Source organism: Anolis sagrei, chromosome 3 (genome assembly GCF_037176765.1).
Source record: "Anolis sagrei isolate rAnoSag1 chromosome 3, rAnoSag1.mat, whole genome shotgun sequence".
Lineage (NCBI taxonomy): Eukaryota > Metazoa > Chordata > Lepidosauria > Squamata > Dactyloidae > Anolis > Anolis sagrei.
In genome coordinates this window covers 251,018,510-251,041,899 of record NC_090023.1, presented here as the reverse complement: position 1 = coordinate 251,041,899, position 23,390 = coordinate 251,018,510, and the positions used below count along the sequence as shown (strand labels likewise).

The window sequence follows — 23,390 nt, the reverse complement described above, 5'->3', positions numbered from 1 at the left end:
GAAACATACCAGATAATGTTGTCAGGATATTGAATAAATTAAACTAGTTTTAATGGGAAGTAGGGGTTCCACATAAGGCTATTTTATTTAATCATGGCCACTAAATTTCTTGTAGGGTTTTCTACCACTGTTAGCTTTATGTTATCTATACAATGCTGCTAAATGATCATGAGACATCTGTAATCTCAAACTCTTCTGTTATGTTCAAGTCAGTATGACATAAATCCCACTCATTAAAGGTATTCTTGAGGATTTAGAGCTGGAGAATCATCTGGCTATGTCTCTTTATAGCCAAGCACAAGATGCCTACAAAGAGCACTGCTTCTTAAACTGTGGGTCTTGATTCCAAATGGGGTCTCCTCAAAAATTGAATACTGGTGGGGTACTGAAGTTGGGGTACCCAACTGAAGTTGGGGTACCCCTCAGAGTTGGGGTACTGAAAAATTTGGCAACAGTAAAAGTTTCCTGAATATCATCCATTTACACAAATCTATTAGCAGCAACATGCAGTTTGCAGCTGTACTCCACAAAAAGCAAAATCAGTCAGTTTAGCAAGTCTTGCAAGTACTGATTTATTATCAGTAAATGTTTCATTTTTATACCTATCTTATATATGTATATATCTGGGATCATGTAAAAATGTCTGGGTCAAAAAGGGATCACAAGTGGAAAAAAATTAAGAAGCCCTGCTCTAGAGGACTTCAATAGATGACATAATTATTTCACATGCAGGTACTTGGATGTAGCTAAATGCTTCTTTGATTCTTCCAACCACACAATGGCCATGGGATGATTGCAGCAGCTCAACAGTGACCCCAGGGATGCTTAATAGCTATCATAGTTCTACATGTGGATCCAATATGCCATACAGAATTCTAGCCATCATTTGTTAATTCTGCAGTGTTTTGAGTGGCTATCTCACTGTGAATTACATATTTCTGTGTTTCATTTATACTGCTCTAGGCACCATGTGAATGGCAAATAATATAGCACATAAATATTTAAGCACCTAAATAAATAGAAAACATGGCAACTGGGAATTGCTTAAAGTAGGAGTGTACCAAGTGTGACCCTAGGACAACATGAAACCCTCGTCTCCTACTTTTCTGATAAAAAACAAAACAAAACATGAAATGCTTCTTTTAGAAGCCAACAGGAGATTATATATATATATATATATATATATATATATATATATATATAAATTTTAAATACTACCTCGTACCCACATTGTGTGTAAAATAGAGAAGTACCTGCTTTTCAAACCAGAAATTTCTTCCAGTTTTGTTTTCTTACATTTGCTGGTAATCCATCCTTAGACAGAAACTTGCATAAAACCCAAGACTCACTAAAATTGTGCACTCCTGCCATAAAGCTTTATAAGCCCAGACTTACCAAAGTTGTGCATTGTTGCCTTAAAGCTTCAAAAGTTACTGTGCTAGTTGGCTGCTTAAACCATTTCCGCCAGAAAAGGAAGAAATGCTAATCCGATCCTGTTAGAATGTGTGGGAAGGAAGAATGTTGATCCAAACATGGATATTAAAGCCCTTGGTAATGAAACTGACTCAGATATATATGTGTGCATGTAAATAAGTCACATCTTATCTTCTTGGTTGAATATATTTTTTCATTTGCCAAAAATAGGACCTATTCAAACCCACATGTCACCATGAATCATTCAAAAGTCCTTCCTGACTTTAACCCTCGATCTCTGGTGATAGTAAAATTATTTCTCTCAGGAACAATTAGGAGGGATTAAATTCAGTGGGAAACACAACTGCAGATTGATTCTGGGGAGAGTAAAAATGGAAAGGAATAAAAAATGTTACGATAATGCTGAACTCTCTGGTCTGATAATGACATTGCTCCACCAGGATAGAATTACCTCCTATCCCAACCCAGCGTCATCATTACATATCTTGGCTCTACGATCAGTACCCGTCAGAACCCTTCATATTGACAAATGCTCTGTCCACTTGCATCTGTGGAGAATGTTTTAGCAGCTGAGTGATTATGAATCAAACCTCAGAGCTTCCAGCTCTTGCGCTTTCTTCTGCTTTCCCATTTGTCTCTTGACAAGTAAATGCATCTTGACTTCCCTCTGAGATCCCCCCTCCCTTGCTTGATGAAAGACGTTTGGCAAATTGGCAGTGGTACCCTGTACATTGCAATTTGTAGTGAGCATTAAGAGTCTGAGCATGAAACGAGAGGGCAGGCTACGGGCAAAAGGGGAGAAAAATATCAGGACTAAGCAGAACATGAATAGTCATTTCAAGGAAACCAACAGACATTTATTTTGGACTAAAAACAGCAGGCATACAGCAGACTATGATATTTATCTTGGACCCTAATATGAACAAAGTATAAGCCAAAGCAGTCTTATTCTATATCTCTTGGTATGAATAGTAAGTAATATTAAGCTTAGTGGAATAAGTAAGAAGCAAATCAAATCCACAAACCCCTTAACGTAAAGGAGTTAAGCCACATTTTTTGTCCAGAGATATTTTGCAGGATTACCCTAGGGCAGTTCTACAGTTCTTTGGAATTAATATATAATTCTATAAACTTCTTTCCAGATAAATGTTTTAAAACTCTTATACAAATCAGATGAAAATGAGGAAGGAATCTGTAAACTTACAAGTTTTGAAGAGGAACTACTTAATTTATCAGAGCATGGTTTTATTTACCAGTAATTCCACTATGATATATCTTTATCAAAAGCAGACTTTAGCAGACTTTAGAAGTCTGCTATCAGGGGCGGCTCAACCCATTACACAAAGTAAGCATTTGCAGTATAGTTGATTTTGCCCAGGGCGCTCTTGAGGCACTCTTGGGGGAAAATAGACCTTGACATATGCGAGTTGTAGTTACTGGGATGTATAGTTCACCTACAATCAAAGAGCATTCTGAACTCCACCAATGATGGAATTGAACCAAATATGGCACACAGAACTCCCATGATGAACAGAAAATGTATATCAGTGATTGGTTGGGGGGGGGGGGCAAAATACTGTTTGCTTACCGTTGAAAATTACCTAGGGCCACCTCTGTCTGCTATGTGCATATTCCTTGTGATTCCTCCCTCTTCTTATCCATTGGTAAATCTGTGATGTCCATATCCAAATTGTCTTTAGAAATATTTAAGAGCAATTCTATGCATGTCTACTCTGAAATAAGTGCCACTGAGTTTAGTGTAGGAATGGAAAAATATTAGAAATATTGGGGGTTTTTTTTAAAAAAAAATGTGTTGGAAACCTGTTTCTCGAGTGAGAAACCTGACAGGGAGAAACCTGGACTGATATAAATCTTTGTGGTTCAAATTCATACATTTTTAATGGGAAACAGCATTCACTGTACTGGTAGTCCCTGAGTTACAAATACCTGACTTACAAATGACATACAGAGGTGAGACAACAGGAAGTGAGAGGAATCTACTCCTAGGAAGAGGCATTCACTTCTGAAAGAATTATCGCGGGGAAAAGATGTCTCCACTAATGCTTTCTCATCAATCCTTGTTTCCATGACAAGCCATATTTTCCAAAATCCAGTTATCACAGGGCCAGAAAGTGGGGTGAAATCTTCTGAACAGGGGCACAGACAGCAAAACAAACACCTCAGGATATTCGTCCCTCCCAATGCTTCCCAAAAACTTATATATATGGCTGGAGTTACAATTTAAAATGTACCTGTTCCAACTTACATACAAATTCAACTTAAGAACAAACCTATGGAATCTGTCTTGTTCATAACTTGGAGACTGCATGTACTGGCACCACCACTTTTGCACAGAATAGTTCACTTACACATTTTCTGAGCAGGAAACAGCATTTGTTTGACAAAAAGTAGTAATGTGAATTTTAATACACTTTGAATTGCAAATCATTGGCCAACACACATTTTGGTGCCTCAAATGTTAGCCCTGGTTCTGGGTATATTTGATCTGCTGATTCAAACAGTGAGACCAGTTTGTCTCTATCATTTCTAGTTTTTGTGATACAGAACATATGCTATATATCAGTCTCCATCTGTTCGCCCATAGAAAACCATGATAACCATATCAAAGAAACTAGAGCTGATGCGGGTCTATCCAATGCAATTTTCTCAATCAGTGCTTCAAATAACCCCCAGGAACAGGCCTAAAAATCAAGAGACCAAGATTTTGTTTTTGTTGAGCTGTGTAGTATTAGAAAACTTACCAGTTTTTGATGAATTTCTTGCAGCAAGAAAAAATGCTAAAACAATTTCATTGCTGATTCAAAGAACAAAATTAGCAAAGAATTAGAATTTCTAGTTCAGTGGAGCTTGCTGTTAAGTAAGCATGTTTAAGATTACCTAAGTTATGCATATTTTATTGCTATTCTATACCATGCTTCATTCAGGAATAAGCTGGTTTATTATTATTTATTTATTTATTTGCTTTATTTCTATACCGCGTTTCTCAACCTATGATAGGTGACTCAATGCGGTTTACACAATTAATTACCACAACAATAACAATTAAAACACAGCATACCCAATAACAAACACACAACCATTCATACCATGCCTCGATCGCAAACAAGATCCAGTCTCATATCCTTATACCGTTCCTATGTTCAGTTTACCGTCATTCTGTGTGCCATTGCGCTGATTAGCCAAACGCTTGCTCAAAGAGCCAGGTTTTGAGCTTCTTCCTAAATGCCAGCAACGAAGGGGCCTGTCTGATGTCGCTTGGTAGGGCATTCCATAACCGAGGGGCCACCACCGAGAAGGCCCTGTCTCTCGTTCCCGCCAACCGTGCCTGTGACGCAGGCGGAACCGAGAGCAGGGCCTCCCCGGACGATCTTAATGTCCGTGTCGGTTCATAGGAGGAGATGCGTTCGGAGAGGTAGGTGGGGCCGGAACCGTTTAGGGCTTTGTAGGCTAATGCCAGCACCTTGAATTGTGCCCGGTAGGGAATTGGCAGCCAGTGGAGCTGGCTCAACAGAGGAGTGGTATGCTCCCTGAGAGCTGCTCCTGTTAGCAACCTGGCTGCCGAGCGCTGGACCATCTGGAGCTTCCGGGCAGTCTTCAAGGGCAGCCCCACGTAGAGCGCGTTGCAGTAATCTATGCGGGATGTGACCAGAGCGTGGACTACCGTGGCCAAGTCCGACTTCCCGAGGTACGGGCGCAGCTGGCGCACGAGCCGAAGCTGTGCAAATGCTCCCCTGGCCACCGCTGAGACCTGAGGCTCCAGGCTCAGCGATGAATCCAGGGTCACACCCAAGCTGCGAACCTGCGTCTTCAGGGGGAGTGTAACCCCGTCCAACACAGGCTGTAACCCTATGCCCCGTTCGGCCTTTCGACTGACCAGGAGTGCCTCTGTCTTCGACTGACCAGGAGTGCCTCTGGTTCCATTAGATATGACCACCTTACTACAAAAAAGAGCTTTAAATTAGTAAAATATTGTGTGGGACTGCAGGACTAAAAATTACTGTATTGTTTTGCAGAAAGGTATGCATGTGTATTGCTTTTTGCTTTTTGCTTTTGGGTTTTTTTTTTTGCACATAATGACTGAGAACTTTCATCAGAGAGATAGAGGGCAACTTGACATTCATGAAATTATTTCACAGTTGTACAGCCCTGCCAAATTAATGAATTGTGATGTTATAAAATCAAATACACAATCAAATGTGTAAGCCAAACACAACTATGACGTGAAATAATGAGTAACTGCTTGTAGAACGCTTTTTTAGGGGCAGGGGGCTCTTTTTTAACTTTCTTATGTTTTTGGATTAGTTTTTAATGTTGTGAGTTTTAAATGTGCTTTGATTTTTAATATTGGATTATTACCTCCTCTTGTTTTAGCTTTGTGAGGCATTTTGAGAAGAGCAGCGTATATATGGAATAAATGAATGAATAGTTGGCCTCTGAAGGGGTAAACTGATAAGACTGATTGAATTGAAATTATGCCTCTGGTATTATCAGAATTGTAGAGTTGGAAGAGACCACAAGGGCCATGCAAGAACATACAGTGAAAGCACTCTTAACAGATGGCCATACAGCTTCGGCTTAAAAAGGAGACTTTACCACGTTCTTAACAACATATCCCATTGTAACCATTGCAAAGTTCTTCTTAAAAGGTGGAATCCCTTTTCCTGTAGCTTGACTCCATTGCTGTGAGCAGCAGAAAACAATAACATCTTTTTTCTTGTGGTAACATGCAAATATTTTTAGATATTAATAATTAAAGAAAAAAGTACTTGAATTTAATCAAGATGTATAATTAGAACTATTTTCATGGAGCAAAGTGACTACTAAATTAGCAGCTAAAAAGCTAAAATAATAGATTTAACTATGCATTGACAGTCTTTTTCCATGGTTCTTTCAGAACTGTAATCATATGAGAAAGTGGTAATTCTGTCATAACCTCCATATCATAGGCTGCCAAAATAATTCAGTCCCATGCAATGTGAAGGAAAGGAAAGGGGATAATAAGATATAGGTTTCTATTTCTATTAGTTGCATGTAAATTGACCTAATGCTAGTTAAATATTTGGTTTATAATTATTTGTTGAAATCCTATATGAAATAGTTTTGAGGATTTAGCCATGATATGTATCCCTGTTTGACCTCCACAAAACACACCATACAGGCCAGGAATGGAGCCACATCAAACAAGGAGTTCCATGATGCTGGTGAACAGGGCACCAAAAATGAAGTATGCAGACCTTTCCTGCTAGTGAGCCACAGTGAACTGTGGGGTCCTGTCACAATTGCTCATCATACCATTGGCACACTGGCAGGAGAGGGCTGGAAGTGTTACCATTTAGCACCCCACTTGCCAGCATCTCAGAATATCTTTGTTAGTGCAGCTGTCTCCTTTGTAAGATGAGTTTTAGTAAGCATGACATTGATGCACAAGATGACAAACAGGATGCTGACTGATATTTATATCAGTATTTGGTATTTTTTGGTTATGAGTTGGTAACACCTTTGTATTTTGTAAACAATTTAATTTTTGGCTTTTAGCTAACAATAAAAAGTGTGCATGAGGTTTGGAAAAAGCTAACAAAACTGCAGTTTCTGGAGTTCCTTGGTGATGTCATGACTATCAAATTACCTTTAATTCAATTTATGTTGTTAATATTCTCTCTATTACAGTAAATCACAGTGTGTAAGAAATCTAAGGCTTAGCTGTTACATTGGTAGAAAATCTCTAGGTTTTGCCAACTAGATACGATAGAATTTCTGAAGTAGTGCCTCTTTGCTGACCTTTGATTGTTCTAGTTTAAGGATATCTCCAATGGGACATGTTTCTCCTCTTTCTTACAGATGTCAGCTATAGAAAACATGGCTGAAAAGCTTGAGAGTTTTAGCGCCCTGAAACCAGAAGCCAGTGATCTCATACAATCCGTCCCATCCATGTTCAATTTCAGAGCCCCTCCCAGTACTTTGCCGGAGAACCTTCTACGAAAGGGCAAGGAACGCTATACCTGCAGGTAAACTCCCCAAGCTAATCTCCCACAAGAGTCTCTCTTAACATCTCTCTTCTTTTGCAAGCCACTGCTGTTTACTTTTAAAATTGCTTGAGTTTTGATGATTAATAGGGATTATGGTGGGTCACTCAAATTTTAAAAGGCTCTGTATTCAGCAAGACATGGGCATAGTGTTTGATTTTTGTGTTTATTTATAATTACAGGAGAAATTTGTCCTGCATTACTGAGAGCTTGATAAATGAGGCCAAAGCATTACATACACAAGCTTGTTCCAAAATTTCTTCGTCACCTTTACATTAATGTGTGATCTTTTCCCTCATATTTTTTTCTGATCATGAATTACAAGACTGTTTTTCTGAGGTTCTTTCCTTTGATAATGCCAGAAGGGAAATTTCTTAAGATTCATGAGTGATTAGGAGAAGTGTTTTAAAAAAAATTGGAGTCATCGCTGCAGATATTTGGCTGAAATCGACATCTTCCTAAAGAAATCAATGGAAGTCTTGTCTCAGAGTTGGATCATGCATATAGACATCTGTGGTTTTTCAGGTCTCAACTGGAAAGCTGTTTGCTTGATCCAAAAGGAATCCTTTTTGTTGACCTCTGTGTTTGATGAATTTCACACATCATTATGGTGCAAATTTGAATATGAAAATTTGTCAGAATTTAAATAGTGAATATTTGCATAACACTCTTGACAAGTCACACAGTTTGCACCTACCCATGTCTGGAACTATTTTCCGTCTTGGGTTTTTTTTGTTTTTTTACAAAAATAGTTGGACACATAGGACTTGGACATACATATATTCTTTTGAAAAGTAAAAATACAATAGCAGTGCAAAATGTAATTCACTCAGCAATACCACCATTATGAAGTCCTTTCAAATACAGATACATTTATTACAGGGATGAAATTGACTAGACGGAAAACAGTCATTTTACTGTTCTCTCAATTTCTATAGGGTTACAGGTACTATTTAGGAATTATTTTTGTAAAATATATGGATCTAAAATAAAAGAAGATAAAAAAACCTGGCATAGTCAAGGAAACATGGAGTCATTGTTCAAAGATGCCTGTATGGGGACACTTCAAAAATAGATGAAGGAACTGAATATGTAATGCACAAGGACTCCAATGATTCCCAGGTTCTTGTCATTACAACAAATATCATTTTCATATGTAAATTCATAAGACACATACATTTTTTATTTAGTTTCATATGAAACGGTCACCAAATGAATCGTGTCAGAATAGTTTTATCTGCTTTCAAACTAATATTTAACTACAGTGATAATTCTCTAAAAACGTATTCAGGATTTATCTTATGAATGTATATTTTATGGGAAGTGGCCTTGATTTAAAAGGATAATTTGCCATTGCTGTTTTCTATTTGCTCGTTCTTTGTTATTTCAATGTGCTATTTATATCTGTATCTCATTTTCAGAATGCAAGTGTATGAGTTTGATAACTGGCATATCAATTTATCTGATCTTTCTGAAAACACATCAGCTATTTCTAGAGCCCATTATTATAGAAACATACCTTGATGGATTAGATCTCTTGAACTATGTCTGGTCTGATCTTCGGTGGGAGGAACGATTCCACATTTGCTGACACTGTGAATAAGCCAAACGATTTAAAACCTGTTTCCATCAAGCCAAGATTTTAAGCCTTCGATAAAAGATTTCTTTCCTCTCCAGAAACATTCAGCTGGGGAAGTGACAAAGTGAATAAGTATAGTATGTCTGGGTAAACATTAAAATGAAAGTCTGCTCTCATACATGGCTTGTGGGTAGACTGGCAAATTCAAACATCACTAGCTTAATCCATAAAGTTTTCCTTCAATGTATTTATTGAATATGCTTTCAGAAAGATTTAAATACCAAAGAAATAGTTCCATTTAAGACTGGGTTGAAGTTAAGGTGATGTTTATGATTTTTTATGCACCTTAAAGCTAAATGTTAAACACATCCTTGTAAACCACTTTCTAATGGCAGATACTGTGGCAAGATTTTTCCAAGATCTGCAAACCTTACCCGTCATCTGAGGACGCACACTGGCGAACAACCATACAGGTACAAGATGGTTCTGTTCATGGAGTAGTAAAGTTAGGGTTCCTGTTTCAAGACTCTTAGGTTGACCTTGCAGTCTTTCACTAACACATTTAAGTAATATAAAATAATTAAGGTTTTGGTGCAGCTTTGGAAAGGGTTTTTTTTTTTTTTTTTGCATTCGAATTCATAGAATCCCCACAACCAGCATAGATGGCATGATCCAAAAAAGACCTTTTCCAAGCTTTGGGTTTTGGAATGGGCTGCATACAACATTTTCATTACTTCCCTATAAAGTATGTTAAGAAACAACAAACATTTTCTCTTCTATTTTTCTCTTCTCAAGCATGCCTAGCTAGTTCTAATCTCATTCCCTGGTGCTTTCAACCCACTTCTCTGCTGTTAAGTTCCATTGATTTCCATGGGACTTAATCGAGAGAGCCCTTATGACCTATGGGACTCAACTTGTACATTGAAATGGGAAAAGAATTTTAATTGTATGAAATGGAACTTTCACTTAATGAAATCAATAGGAAGAAACTCAGCTCATGTTCTAACAAAACAAGCACACATTTTACAGCTTGAAAAGAGTTGAAAAAGCTCATTGTTTGGGATCGATTTTTTTCCCTTCAGTGTTGAATTTATTTGGGAAGTGAGCTTGCATGTAATTTAATTCATGTATTAAGAGGTATCTTGAAACATGTTATGCTCTTCCACTGCATAACAGCCAGAAACAATTAGCAGCGCAATGCATAATTTCTTCCCTGCATAATTGACTTAGCGCACAATGTAACAGACAGATTTTGAAGTTCAGGCGAAATAGTTTGGAGGGGGTGGAGGGTGGGAGTGATGGTGATGAAGACGGTTGGCCAGCTGCCAGTTAGAGAATTTGGAATAGTTATAGTATGTCTTAGTAATGGCTTAGAGGGCAATGCTCTAAAGGCTTCAGGGACTTCAAATCGCTCCAGAGTATGAAAATTGATGCCTCTGGTACCAGAGTGATAGACTAAACTGCTCGTGTTGGCACCATATTAAAGATGTGGATTGTTTATTTCTGTGTTTGGGCAGATAACTGAATTTCCTCCATGATTAGCAATTGAGCAAGCTAATTCCTCAAGAAAAGATTTTATCACATAATGTAATTTTGAACAGGGAGGAAAGTGGCCTCTCTACCTTATTTGAGCCTTTAGAAGCCATTTGTTTCATGTTTTCCTCCTTCTCTAACTGCATAATTATACTGCACTGGCAACAGCATGAAACAATAGGACTGTGCTTGTCGACTTTTTACACTGCATTAGCTTTGGCATAATACTTTTTAATGTATAGGTATGGATTATCCTACTTTAGGCGTTTTTCACTTTGAAATAATGAGTTTGTTCATATAACTAAAGAGCCTATTCAATATGCAAATGTTTGTGAAAGAGGGTGGGTTAATGCAAATGGGGCAGGTTGATGTGATTAATTTTCTCAAGTTCAGAATCAATTTTACACGTATGTATGTGGTACTTAGATGGGATTGCACTAGCAAAATCTAATGCATTCGGGATTAACAAACAAAAAACTAGCATAAGAGTATGAATGATACTACCAAAAATTATTGCTCATCACTAGTTAACTCTATAAATACTGTATTTTTAAAAAATATTCAAAATGTCTTGTGTAATCTGGAAAAATTCTTCCAATTCTTGTTCTAGCTATATTTCTTATACTACCACTATAATTTATATTTGTTTTCAGATGCAAATACTGTGACCGGTCTTTTAGCATATCATCTAACCTGCAGAGACATGTTCGTAACATCCACAATAAGGAGAAGCCTTTCAAATGTCATTTATGTGACAGGTGCTTTGGCCAGCAAACCAATTTAGATAGACATCTCAAAAAACATGAGAATGGCAACATGTCAGGTATGTAACTGTATTCCTTTTGTATAATAAAACATTAAATCAAATTAAATTCATGATTTCATCCAGGACTAGGAGACTATTGTTCATTTGTAGAATCATAATAACCCAGTACAGCCCAGATTTTGCATTCTAGGACAATTGTAGGGCATTATAGAGAGAATACCATAACATGGACAATTGTAGGGCATTATAGAGAGAATACCATAACATGGAGAATACCATAACATACCATAACAGCTTCTGATTTTTAAGTAGTCATAACTGTATATCAGAAATAAGATCAAAATCCCATCCTTGGATTTTGACCTAGAACAGTGGTTCTCAACCTGGGGTCCCCAGATGTTTTTGGCCTACAACTCCCAGAAATCCCAGCCAGTTTACCAGCTGTTAGGATTTCTGGGAGTTGTAGGCCAAAACCATCTGGGGACCCCAGGTTAAGAACCACTGACCTAGAAGGATCCACATATAACCAGTTCCACTTATTTGCATGAAGATAGCTTGTGGCACATATGGATATTTGATTCCACCGATCCATTGGGTTACATCCTTGCACACTGGTGCTTTGACAGATCGAGATTATCATTTTTCAATGAAACTAACCTTCAGAAAGAGAGAACAGATTTCTGTAAGCTACAGTGAGATTTATATAACTTGTTATTGTTCTGGATTGGGTACAGCATGACTCTCTGAAAAAATATGAAAATGATAAAATTGAAGGCAATAGGAAAAGAAGACCTCAATAAAGATGGATTGATTCTATAAAATATAACCAAATTTCAGGAGTGCCCTGACTGTGTATTCCAGCATGGCAGAAGGTTGGACTGGATAGACCTTGTTGTCTCTTCCAACTTTATGATTCTAAGAAGGTTCAATTCTAAGTTTTGCAAGATTTGAGCAGCACTGCATTTATAATATGCTGGAAGTCAATAAGTCTGTGTTCACCGGATTCTCCATTTCTTCTGTTGCTCCTGTTGCTTCAGCAGTTCTGTGGACATTCCATCTATTTTTTTTTTGTTTGACTTCAGATGATTCACTGTAATCACATTTTATGAAGTCAGTATTATTGCTTTAAGCAGCATAATTAGTTACCGTTCAGAACAATTTAAAACAATTTTATTCAAGCAGTGGATACTGTTCAAGATCTATCCAGAATTTAGTTGGGCCTCATATTCACTTTGTTTAGAAAACAACAACTCCATCACTTTCAAAAGGAACTTAAAGAAATCATATGTTAGAAATTGAAATTATAAAACTTTATATATATGAATGCTGTGAAGCAGCATGCAGCAGCCCCAATGACATTACCAATTGAGAGAATATTTGAAAATATTTTTAAACATGGTCTACAAAAGTGTTTTTCAAGTGTTGAGAATCTTCAGCCAGAGGAATCCTAGACTAATAAAAAATTTCACAATTCAGGCCTTATTCTGTATGCAATTTACATATGGTTGTTTTGCACAAAAGGCAGCATTTTGTGTGCAAAATAACTTTGTTTTCTATGCAGAAAATTATGTTTTCTGTACAGAAAATACTGTAATTGAATGTTTATCCTTCATAAAATGGACCCATTTGATCCACATTGAAAGTAGGTTTTCTACATAAGAAACAGCACTGGTTTAGGGATATTATTTTCTACATAAAATAACTTTCAAATTGCAAATAGGCTTCTAAAACTGCATATTTTTTATAGACTTTTTCACTGTGAGAAGAAAATTGTCAAAATTACTCATTGGTTCCTTTGAGAAGAATTGCTTCCTTAAATGACAATGACAATAGTCCTATATTAGATGGATTGACTGTCTAATTGGGGGGCCACCTTAGATCCCACTCTAGGAGAAAGGCAGCATACAAATCAAATAAATAAAATATGCATGTGACTGAAAAAACATGTTTGTTTTTCCATTAAGGTACTGCTACATCTTCCCCTCACTCCGAACTTGAAAGCACAGGTGCTATCTTAGATGACAAAGAGGACTCATACTTCACAGAAATTCGTAATTTCATTGGGAATAGCAATCACAACAATTCAGAAGAAAGGTATGAGGCAGCTTTAAATGATTTCATTAACTCAAGCTTCTTTCCTTCCAAAGTCTTGCTTTGCCACCTTGTTTTCCATAAAGAGCTTTTCAGAATCAAAAATATAATTCCTTCAGTGGATTTAAGTAGAGACATGAGCTTATTTCATTGGGTTTTGGTTACATAAAACTCTGGATTGAGCCCATTACATACAATAACTACAGGATTGCATTCCAATCGTAATCTCACAATCCTTGAACCAAATTAGTTCAATGCATAACATTTCATCAACCCTTCTTTTAGATTTTTTAAACAATCAGAGAAATGACACTTAAGCCTTTTGTTGTGTTTTCTGAACTACCAAAGCAATATAGTGCGATGGTGTGTTCACAATACCCTTTTGAAAACATAGCTTGGATCTCTTTGTGATTAGCAAAGTGAAATGTGCTGATGTTAACATATGCGGAGTAAGCAGGTCAAAAACGGTGTTCAATTCAAAGTACTAATCTTGTGTTTTGACCAGAAGTGTCCCATATATCAGCAAGTTTCAAGCATTTAAACTTCAGTAGGATCAGCAATATGTGTCTGACCCAGCACAAGGGAAGTTTACATTTCCTTCAAATTGGATGGGCTGGGGGTTGAAATAACTAAGGCTTTTGTAGTGCTTGGCTGTCAAATGAGCTTCTGAGTGTTAGAGCAATGCTTCCCATTCAGGGATTTGCACCGGTTTTTAATTTTTTGTGTGAGACCAAACAGCCAATTCCGGAACTAAGACCTGTAATGTGCTGTTTATGTGAGAAGTTTGCCACATGTACAGGGGTCTGCACAGCTGTTCAACAAAACCTGAGTTTATCACCTGCAATTCCTATGAAATGACATATCAGAAAACTTTCTCATCATAAATATACATATTAGGAGAGGAAGGAAGTCCAACATGTTTCGTGAAATGAATGGCTCTGTTCATGATTAAACATGCCTGTGAAACTCCCTCTTCCAATATTATTAAAGGATAGTTGTGTCTTGAACAACAAAATTCCAAGAGCTGGATCTCTTTTGAAGAAACTTCCAAAACCTCAGATTGCCTTACATTCTAAGAATATTACCTGGTAAAGGGGCACTCCTAACAAAGCTTATTATACTAAATACAAATATAAGACGATGTATACCCCAATTCTGCCCAGTACCTACTACTGTAATAAAAGTAAACCACTGTGCATGGGAAATATTATACACAATACAGCTGTGCCTTGTCAGATTATCAACACATACAAGATTCAAGAAGATGTATCCGTCTTTCTTGACTTTGATTTTACATTAAAATAAGTATAATATTATCACAGACATGTAGCCTAAAATGCTGGTTGTGTAGTCGGCCAAATGTAGTTTAACAGATACCATTATACTTCCTCCATTTTTTCCCCATTTTCCTCTTTCAAGGGCAGAAATAGCATACTGCTTTTGACTTACTTCCTAGTCATTTCAAAGTTAGGCACATATCCATAAAGACAGATGTATATACTACATACATATTCAGATTTTGTTCTTTCTTGATTGTCATGGCTTAGACTTTTTCCACATCTGGTCTCAACATGTCCTCTGATAGGAAAATCTAGAAGAAAAAGGGTTGATGGGTCACCTAGTGTCACCTCTTGATGTTCAGTGCTTTAGACTACTTTTGATAGATATTTCATACTTTTTTTTTACAAATTACTACATATGAAAAAATGTAATTAGTAAATCTGCTTTTTTAATCATGCTGCTTTCATTAGTTTGATTTCAATCCAAGTCCTTTTCACTTCAAAAGGCCAAATTGTAAACTAGCATAGTTTACAATTTGGCAGCCCCTGATTTATGGCTCATAATTTCATGTGAATGTCCAAGAAGTTTTAACAATGCATCTAGATAAAAGTTGCCAAAGATACTCATCAACATAATAATGCCAGTTGAGTTTTCCTAGTGCAAGTCTTGTGATCTTCTTTCTAAGTCTATGGATGCTATAGTCCAGTGCTTTTCAGACTATCTGTTGTCTCAGTTATATATTTCCTGTATCTTTGATACTGGCAATATATTTTTGTCCATTGGCTACAGTTGTTTCTTTCTTTTTTGGATACTTCAAACAGGCTGACAGCCAAGGGCTTAGGCATAGCATCAGTCTAGTAGTAACCGCTTCTTTAAGTAATACAGGAATCGCCTTTAGTGATAATGACCTATTTTCTATTTCTTTTCATTTATATAATGTAAAAGAAAGACTAAAGATGTGTTGACAAAACAGAGGCCAAGGGTTGTTTTATGAATGATCCAAAAGATAATTGCCTGTGGGTTTAGACTGCATAGTTTAGACAATGATAGGACATTTTCTGGTATGGTTCCATTCTATCTAGCCAGACTGACAATTCATTGGAAAATCAATCAGATGACAAATGAAATTTCCTTGTACTGAGAAATGGATAATTTGACTCTAGGAGCTGGATTGGGTAGGCCTGGCAGCTTCTGGTAAACTAGAACATGTGGTTACATGTTTGAATTAAAAAGTTACAATAATGGCAGACTGATCAAAGCTTATCTTCATTTAAAATTGCAGAGAATGACTCACAAAACCAAATGGAACTATGTTTTTGGCATAAAGTAATAAATTATGGCAAAAATTCATAGAATTGTTTCTCCATCACAAAGACAACACTGTTACCAAGGTTTCTAGACTTTTTGGCCACATGGAAACATTTGGCTGTCATGGGCTGCTATGAGGAAGGCATTGTGGCTAATAATAAGGGGTAAATAACCTGCACAGAAGACTGCAGGATATTTACCCCACCAGGAGGGCATGATTCAAGCACACAATATGATTATTTTAATACAAACTCATGCACCAACTGTTTCCTGAATGGAAAACTATATTTCTCTTTTTCATGGAAGGAAAACTATTTTTCTCTTATATCTTATCTGTGAGATAACAGAGTCACCCTATATCATTGCTCATAGATTTTGTTCATTTTATTCTTCTCCTTTATCCTGTCTCTCTCCCCCCACACCCCGGCATCTCTTCTCTCTTCAGTGCAAACCTATAAAAATAATACTGGCCATCAGGATCCCTCACAAAGCCTGCTGCTAAATCAGCCCCTCTCCTCCCCCCATACAAACAACTTCCATTCAGAAATGCTTGACTACAACCTACTTATTTTCCTATTTTCCAGGTTGCCTTCAATGGTATATTCTGTACGAGAGTTGTACCCCATGCTCTCCTTCCTAGCTGCTCCCACTAGGACCTTCCTACTCTATTAGGCTCAGTATTGGGCAAACCAGACAGAAATTCCCTTTCCTTTCTCCCACTTTCCCCTAGAAACTGCCATCTTGAATGAGCCTGCTATTTTTTCCCCCTGAGAATGTAACTGAGCCCCATGTGTAAAACAAAGGTATCTGTGGGAAACAAATATGGAAGAGTCTAGGGGCTCTTGCTTTGTACCATCAAGCTGTAGATATGAAAGTATGCTAAGGTTTTTTAAGAAAAAAAATCTGGACAGATCTATAGATGCCAATAAAGGCTATTTATTTATTTACTTATTTATTTATATCACACTTTTCTCCCATAAGGAAACCAAAGTGGCTAAGACCTGGGTCAAAGTTCTTTATATAAATAACTTTGCCATGGGTTGCTGTAAAATACTATTTGTACTTTAATTTTCCCAAAATAACTTCATGGCATTATTTATGGTGGATATTCCATTTTATTCTCACAACTGGACTGTGAGGTTGGCTGTGCTCTTCCTACAGACTCTATTCTCAGTTAGACTGATTCCAGTGACTGTTATGAGCATTTTCCTGATCATAATAGTGAATTGGGAGACGGTTGGTTGTGTAAATTGTTTTCCCTCCAAGATAATCGGGAATATGCTACTATTTCTACTTTCAAGAATAATTATACAGAGTAAAATTGTCTTTCTGTGTCCTCAGGTTCAGAATCCAAAGATTCAATCAGTCATAATCAGGGGATGGAAATAGTCAAGAGAACAAAAAAATATTCAGGAAATAGAAAGCTAAAAAGCAAATCATGATTTTGTCAAAGATCGAGTACTATGTGGATGTATATCTTGCTGTAGTCTCCAGTAATTCCACAGATCCTCATGTTGTCTCCAAAACCTTTTTAACTTGTTTGCTATTTCATATAAGAGATGCCATTTGACTATGCCATTGGACTGGAGCACTCAGAGATTTTGGTATCCGTAGTGTGTCTTGGAACCAGGGACTATTATATCTAATATGTAGGCATAATATTAAGAAGAGTTTCTTCACAAGTCTATTGGAAAGAGAATTGAATTTTAGAAGAGTACTTGCAACTTGGATGGAATAGTATTGACTTTAATTATAGAAGAATTATGCAAACTGAAGAAAACAAATATCTTGTTTCTGTGACTGCCTATTCTGTGTTGATCTGTACATGTGTTTCTGTGTTTTAAAGAATGAATGGAAGCCACTTTAAAGATGAAAAGAATCTGGTAGCAAGCCAGAACTCAGACTTGTTGGAAGATGAAGAAGCAGAAGATGAAGTGATGATGGATGAGGAAGAAGAAGAAAGTGAGATAACAGGGAAGCCTGTGAAAGAGCTTGCAACGAGCAGCATATGTGAAGAAGCCACTGAGGGCACTTATGAAGAAGGAAATGCATTGGAAATGAACTGCAAATCTTCTCCTGGCAGGTAGATCCTTCTCTCAATCATAGAACCAAATAAGGCAGCCCCTGAGTTACAAACATCCAACTTGTAAATGACTCATAGTTAAGAACTGGGGTGGGACAACAGAAAATCAGAGAAATTCACTCCTGGAAGAGTTGGCATGGGGAAAAGATGTCTCCAGTGAAGCTTTATCATCAATTCTTGTTTCTACAAGCAAGCCACATGTTTCAAAATCCAATTATCACAGGAACAGAAAGTGAGCTGAAATCTTCTGAACAGGTGCACAGACAGCAAAACAAACACCACAGGGATGTTAATTCTTCCTTGTGCTATCCAAATCATTCACACACACACACACGGCTGTAGTTACACTTTAAAAATGTACCTGTTCCTTACATACACATTCAACTTAAGAACAAACTTACAGAACCTGTTTTGTTTTTAACTTGTGAACTACCTATATAGGGAAAATAGAAGTCATGGAATTAAGCAGAAATTACTTTGTCTTATTTACTCTGAGTGTACAACATAGCTCTATCATCTCTCTCAAATCCAGGGTATCAATAGTGATGGAGAATATAGGTAGCTATTAGCAGTGCTTAGTGTGTCACTGAGTGGAATCTAAGTGTTTCAAGGATGGTATTTATTTATTTAATTTATATCCCACTTTTCTCTCATAAGGGTCCCAAGATGGCTATGACCTTATAAAATCCTTCATACAAATAGTATTGGTGTGTGTGTGTGTGTGTTCATAAAATATTATTTTGTATTTAGGGCATTTGTAGTTTAACTTTCCCCAAAATACTTTTTTCTTTAGCCCAGGAGCCAGGATAGATAATTCCCTGTCCTTCAAGGTTGAGAAAATTAGTACAGTAGATGGCGAGAAAGAAATACACTATAATTTCAGTCAGGCTAGTGCCATAATGAGAAAGCTGCAGGAAGGAGAAATGAATATAAGAGCTTTTTCACATACTGCATCTGATGATGTACACTTGTGAAAAGAGTAGAAATAGAGAAACCATTGTGCAACTGAGGAATTTTCAGGAGGTGAGATCTAGAGAAAGTTAGTCATATTTTAGTTTTACTAAAATAACAACAACAAAGTAAGAATTTCAGAGCAATTCGTTTTTAATAGAGGGGGAAATTGCCCTGCTTAACGTTATCAGATCCATCCCCTAATATCTGTTTTCAATATCACAATGTTTCAGTTACAAACATATTTAAAAAGAAAATAGTCAGTTGTCTCTTATTTCAAAGTGTTCACTATGAATATCTTGGAACTTGTTTACAGGTATAAGGAAGATGAGTTTAATAAAACTGGACTTTCTGCTTTGGACCACATAAGGCACTTCACTGATAGCCTCAAAGTGAGAAAAATAGAAGAAAATCAGTTCAGTGAAGCTGAACTGGCAACATTCAGCACTTCCCATCTGTCAGAAGACTTAAAAACACCATTGCATCGCAAGTCCAAATCACAGGTAAAATCTATCCCCTTACCCCTTGGAGAATACAAAAATGCCTGTGCCAAAGCTGAAATCAGATGCCAGTTCAGTCTCTTTGGCTTTTTGAGCTGACTTTGTCTGCTGCAGAATAATCCTGATGAGAGAATTTCCCTCTGTATTAATTTGTGTTGATCTGTCTTGAGGCAGAAGATTGAAATGGTGATAAAAAAAATAATAGTAACAGTCCAACTAATTTTGACTTGGTTCAGGGGGCCTACTTCAGTTGGGACTAACAGCAGGATTTAGGTGATAATGTTGGGAACATCAGGAGCATGACATGGGATTGAAGGATATCTCAACAGCACTTCAACATGACTTTTGTACTGTTGGCCATTATGTTTACTTTTCACGAGAAAAGGAAAGGAGATTCCACCTGAACATTAAGAAGAACTTCCTGATTGTAAGAGCTGTTCAACAGTGGAACTCACTGTCTTAAAGTGTGGTTGAGGCTCCTTCTTTGGAGCCTTATAAACAGAAGCTGGATGGTTATCTGCTTTAATTGTGCTTTTCCTGCATGGCAGGGGTTGGACTGGATGACCCTTGTGGTCTCTTCCCACCCTATGAGTCTAGGATTTGAACTACTTTTGAAAACATGGTTTGAAATATTGGCTAATTCGTATTCAAAACCTTTTTAGGGGAATATATACAGCTAACAGAGGATTGATTGATTAAGACTGTACTTTCGGGATCATGACAGTTGAAGGGTATGCTATCACCAATATCACTAGATGTCTAATTTCAACTTGTCTTTTCTTCTTTAACCTTAGGCCTATGCAATGATGCTTTCACTTTCTGACAAGGACTCTCTCCACTCTCCGTCCCACAATTCCTCCAATGTATGGCACAGTATGGCAAGAGCTGCTGCCGAATCTGGTGCCATCCAATCCATTAGTCATGTATGACACCATCAAATATAACTGGATTGGGACCAAGTCCAAACTAGCAACATGGCTCTTTGCTAGAAGACTATTTAAAAGTACTGCAGAGCAGAATGCCTTAGAAAATCTCACAGGTCACATTTAAAGTCAGGTGACCTTAAACTGAATGATTTGAAAGAAGAAGAAGAAGAAAAAAAAACTATTTATTCTCAATCTTTTGTTTTGCACAGCAAAGGCAGCTGCTGACATTTTGAGGATCAATGAGACTTTCAAAATACATGGATCAAATGGACCTTGATGGGGAATATGTGTCTTCCACTCCACCTACTTTGGGAGGGATTTGTAGGTTAAAGACTTGTATTGCTACACACTCATGAGCACTCCATTAAACTACAATGAAATTGTGTTTCTTTGGGTTGGTTGGTTGGTTGGTTGATGTTTTCTTTTGGTTATAGAGTAATTGGCAGCAGAATTAGGAACATTTGCAGTTCTGTAGAAATCCTCTTCATTTATGCTTTATTCATTTTGAAACCATTGAAGGAAGACAACAGTTCCCTCGAATGTACATCAGCTGTTAATCTAGAACCTTAGGACAAGGAATATCTTGCCCTCTCCTTAACTTTTGCCTCCTGAACTGCATTGTAAAAATAAAGAAGAGAGAACCACATGAGACAATAATGTAAGACGTATGTGCATATTGTAAAAAAACAAAAACAAAAATGGAAAGAGTTCAGCAATCCAAGGAGGTGATTCTTTCAACATATTACTTGCAAATAACCACCGTCATCAAACATACCACTATAGTTCAATGTTTCCCTGATCAATGTAATAACATTTTAATTTTAGACAATCATGTCACTGTTTTGGTTGTTTGTTTGCTTTGTTGATGTCATTCATTCGTTGCTCTTATTTCTTTCTCTCTCTTTTTTTTTTGGCGTTGTGTGTACCATGTATTTATTTTTTGGCAAACAATTGTTTGTGGATTAAGTAAAAAGCACTCTTGCTAAATGTAGCACGGTTCGTATGAAATTGATAGCACTGTTCAGTTCCCCCCATCGTTTTTCTGGGCACCCATGGACTTCAAAGGAGAAAAAAAGGGAGGCAAACTGATCTGCATATATGAGCGTGCAAACAGTGTTTGGAAAATAAATTCTTACATTCCTCTTTTACTATTGTTTATTTTTTCATGTTACTGAAACTAAATAATGAATAGAGGTGATTTAGATTTTTTTTGTAATACAGCAAAATGATTCAAATGTATAAAGCATTCTAATTTTTTCTTCATGAAAGCATGATTCTTCTGATTAAAGAAAAAGAAAACTGTACCCAATATTTTATGCTGGTTGTCTGCAAGCTTGTGTGATGTTTTGTTCATGTTAATCCTATTTGTAAAATGAAGTGTTCCAAACTTATGTTTAAAAGAAAAACCCCAATAAATAAACAATGGACTGTATTCGGTTGTTTTAGGGGCAGGGAGGGGAGGGGATTTTGCTCTTTTGGTGAGGGACCAGATTTTATTTTCCTTTTGTTTATTATCTCATTTTGAAATAACCAGCAATTCGAGGTACTTTCTTTAAATGCTTTGTACAATGTAACTGTTATGCATTTCAGTACATTACTATGGGAGGATCAAATTAAAAAAAATAAAGGATTACAAAAATGAAGTAATTTTAATGGGTTGTTGTTTTGCAATAGAATGGATTAACAGTATTTTTCAACAGCTTTTTGGAAAAATAATGACATAGCACAGGAATTATGATATTGTAAAAGAAAGAATATGTGCAGATAATTTGGCCCAGTAGCACTTGAGTCAGTCATTGTTCACCCAGCATCTATAAATATAAATTGAGCATACCTTATCAGGTATTCTAAAATCTTAAATATTCCAAAATTGAGATAGTGAGGTAGTGACACATTTGCTTTCTGGTGATTCACTGTACACTAACTTTGCTACATGACAAAATAATTTAAAAATTGCATTCAGGCTACATGTATAAGGTTATATGAAACATAAATTTTGTGTTTACACTTGGGTCCCATTTCTAAGTTATCTCATTAGGTACATAATATGGAAAAACAGGTCCTCCAAAATCTGAAAAAAATCTGAGCTCCAAAACATTTCCAGTCCCAGTATTTCAGATAAGGAATAATCAACCTATACAAGTCATAAGGTTTACCTGGGTAATTTCTTACTTCCTTTTGCTTTGTGATAAAGCAACAACACCTGTTCCAATACTTGGGCAGCATCACGGAAAAGAACTTCCCTCGATTGGCCTTTTTCTGGATTTACACAAGAAAATGTGGAATCAGTTGACCTCTAGTAGTTCATACATTGGACCAAATGAAAGTTCATATAGTTCATCATCTTAACGGTTCACTGTCTGAAGAGTGATAGTCCCTGCTTTTGTATTTTCAAAGATCTGGGCATCACGACTTAAATATGGTGGTTCCAAGTAATAGAACTTGGATTGATGGTAATCTCTTGTCATTATTTTAAAAGTTAACATAATTATGAGCAATCACCACTGCACTTTGTAATTATCAATTCCATATACAGGCAGTCCCCAAGTTACAAACAAGATAGGTTCTGTAGGTTTGTACTTAAGTTGAATTTGTATGTAAGCTGGGAACAGGTGCAAGTTCTGCCATATATATACATGTGTGTGTAAGCTTTGGGTAGCATAGGGAAGGGTTAATACCCCTGTGGTGTTCGTTTTGCTAGTTGGGGTAACAAGGATTGGTGATAAAACTTCAGTTGAGACACCTTTTCCCCATGTTAACCCTTTCAGGAGTGAATTTTCCTTCTGGGGGCAGATTTCTCTCACTTCCTGTTCTCTCCAGTAATTATGAGTCATTTGTAAGATGGATGTTTATAACTCAGGGACTGCCTTTATATGCATTATACAGATAATTTC

General features: G+C 36.8%; 1 protein-coding gene across 13 annotated transcripts in view; it reads left to right on the top strand.

Moving 5' to 3' along the window:
• MECOM (MDS1 and EVI1 complex locus) overlaps positions 1-22,139 on the top strand; it is a 558,130-nt gene extending 535,991 nt beyond the window's left edge. For all 13 annotated transcript variants that reach the window (XM_060767550.2, XM_060767551.2, XM_060767555.2 and 10 more), the window contains 7 exons: positions 7,294-7,460; positions 9,453-9,530; positions 11,244-11,413; positions 13,321-13,450; positions 17,883-18,119; positions 19,387-19,573; positions 20,365-22,139. In XM_060767550.2, the coding sequence (XP_060623533.1) occupies positions 7,294-7,460; positions 9,453-9,530; positions 11,244-11,413; positions 13,321-13,450; positions 17,883-18,119; positions 19,387-19,573; positions 20,365-20,499 (1,104 nt within the window). In that variant the 3' untranslated portion in view covers positions 20,500-22,139. The remainder of the gene's footprint in view (positions 1-7,293; positions 7,461-9,452; positions 9,531-11,243; positions 11,414-13,320; positions 13,451-17,882; positions 18,120-19,386; positions 19,574-20,364) is intronic.
• Positions 22,140-23,390: the final 1,251 nt, after the last annotated feature.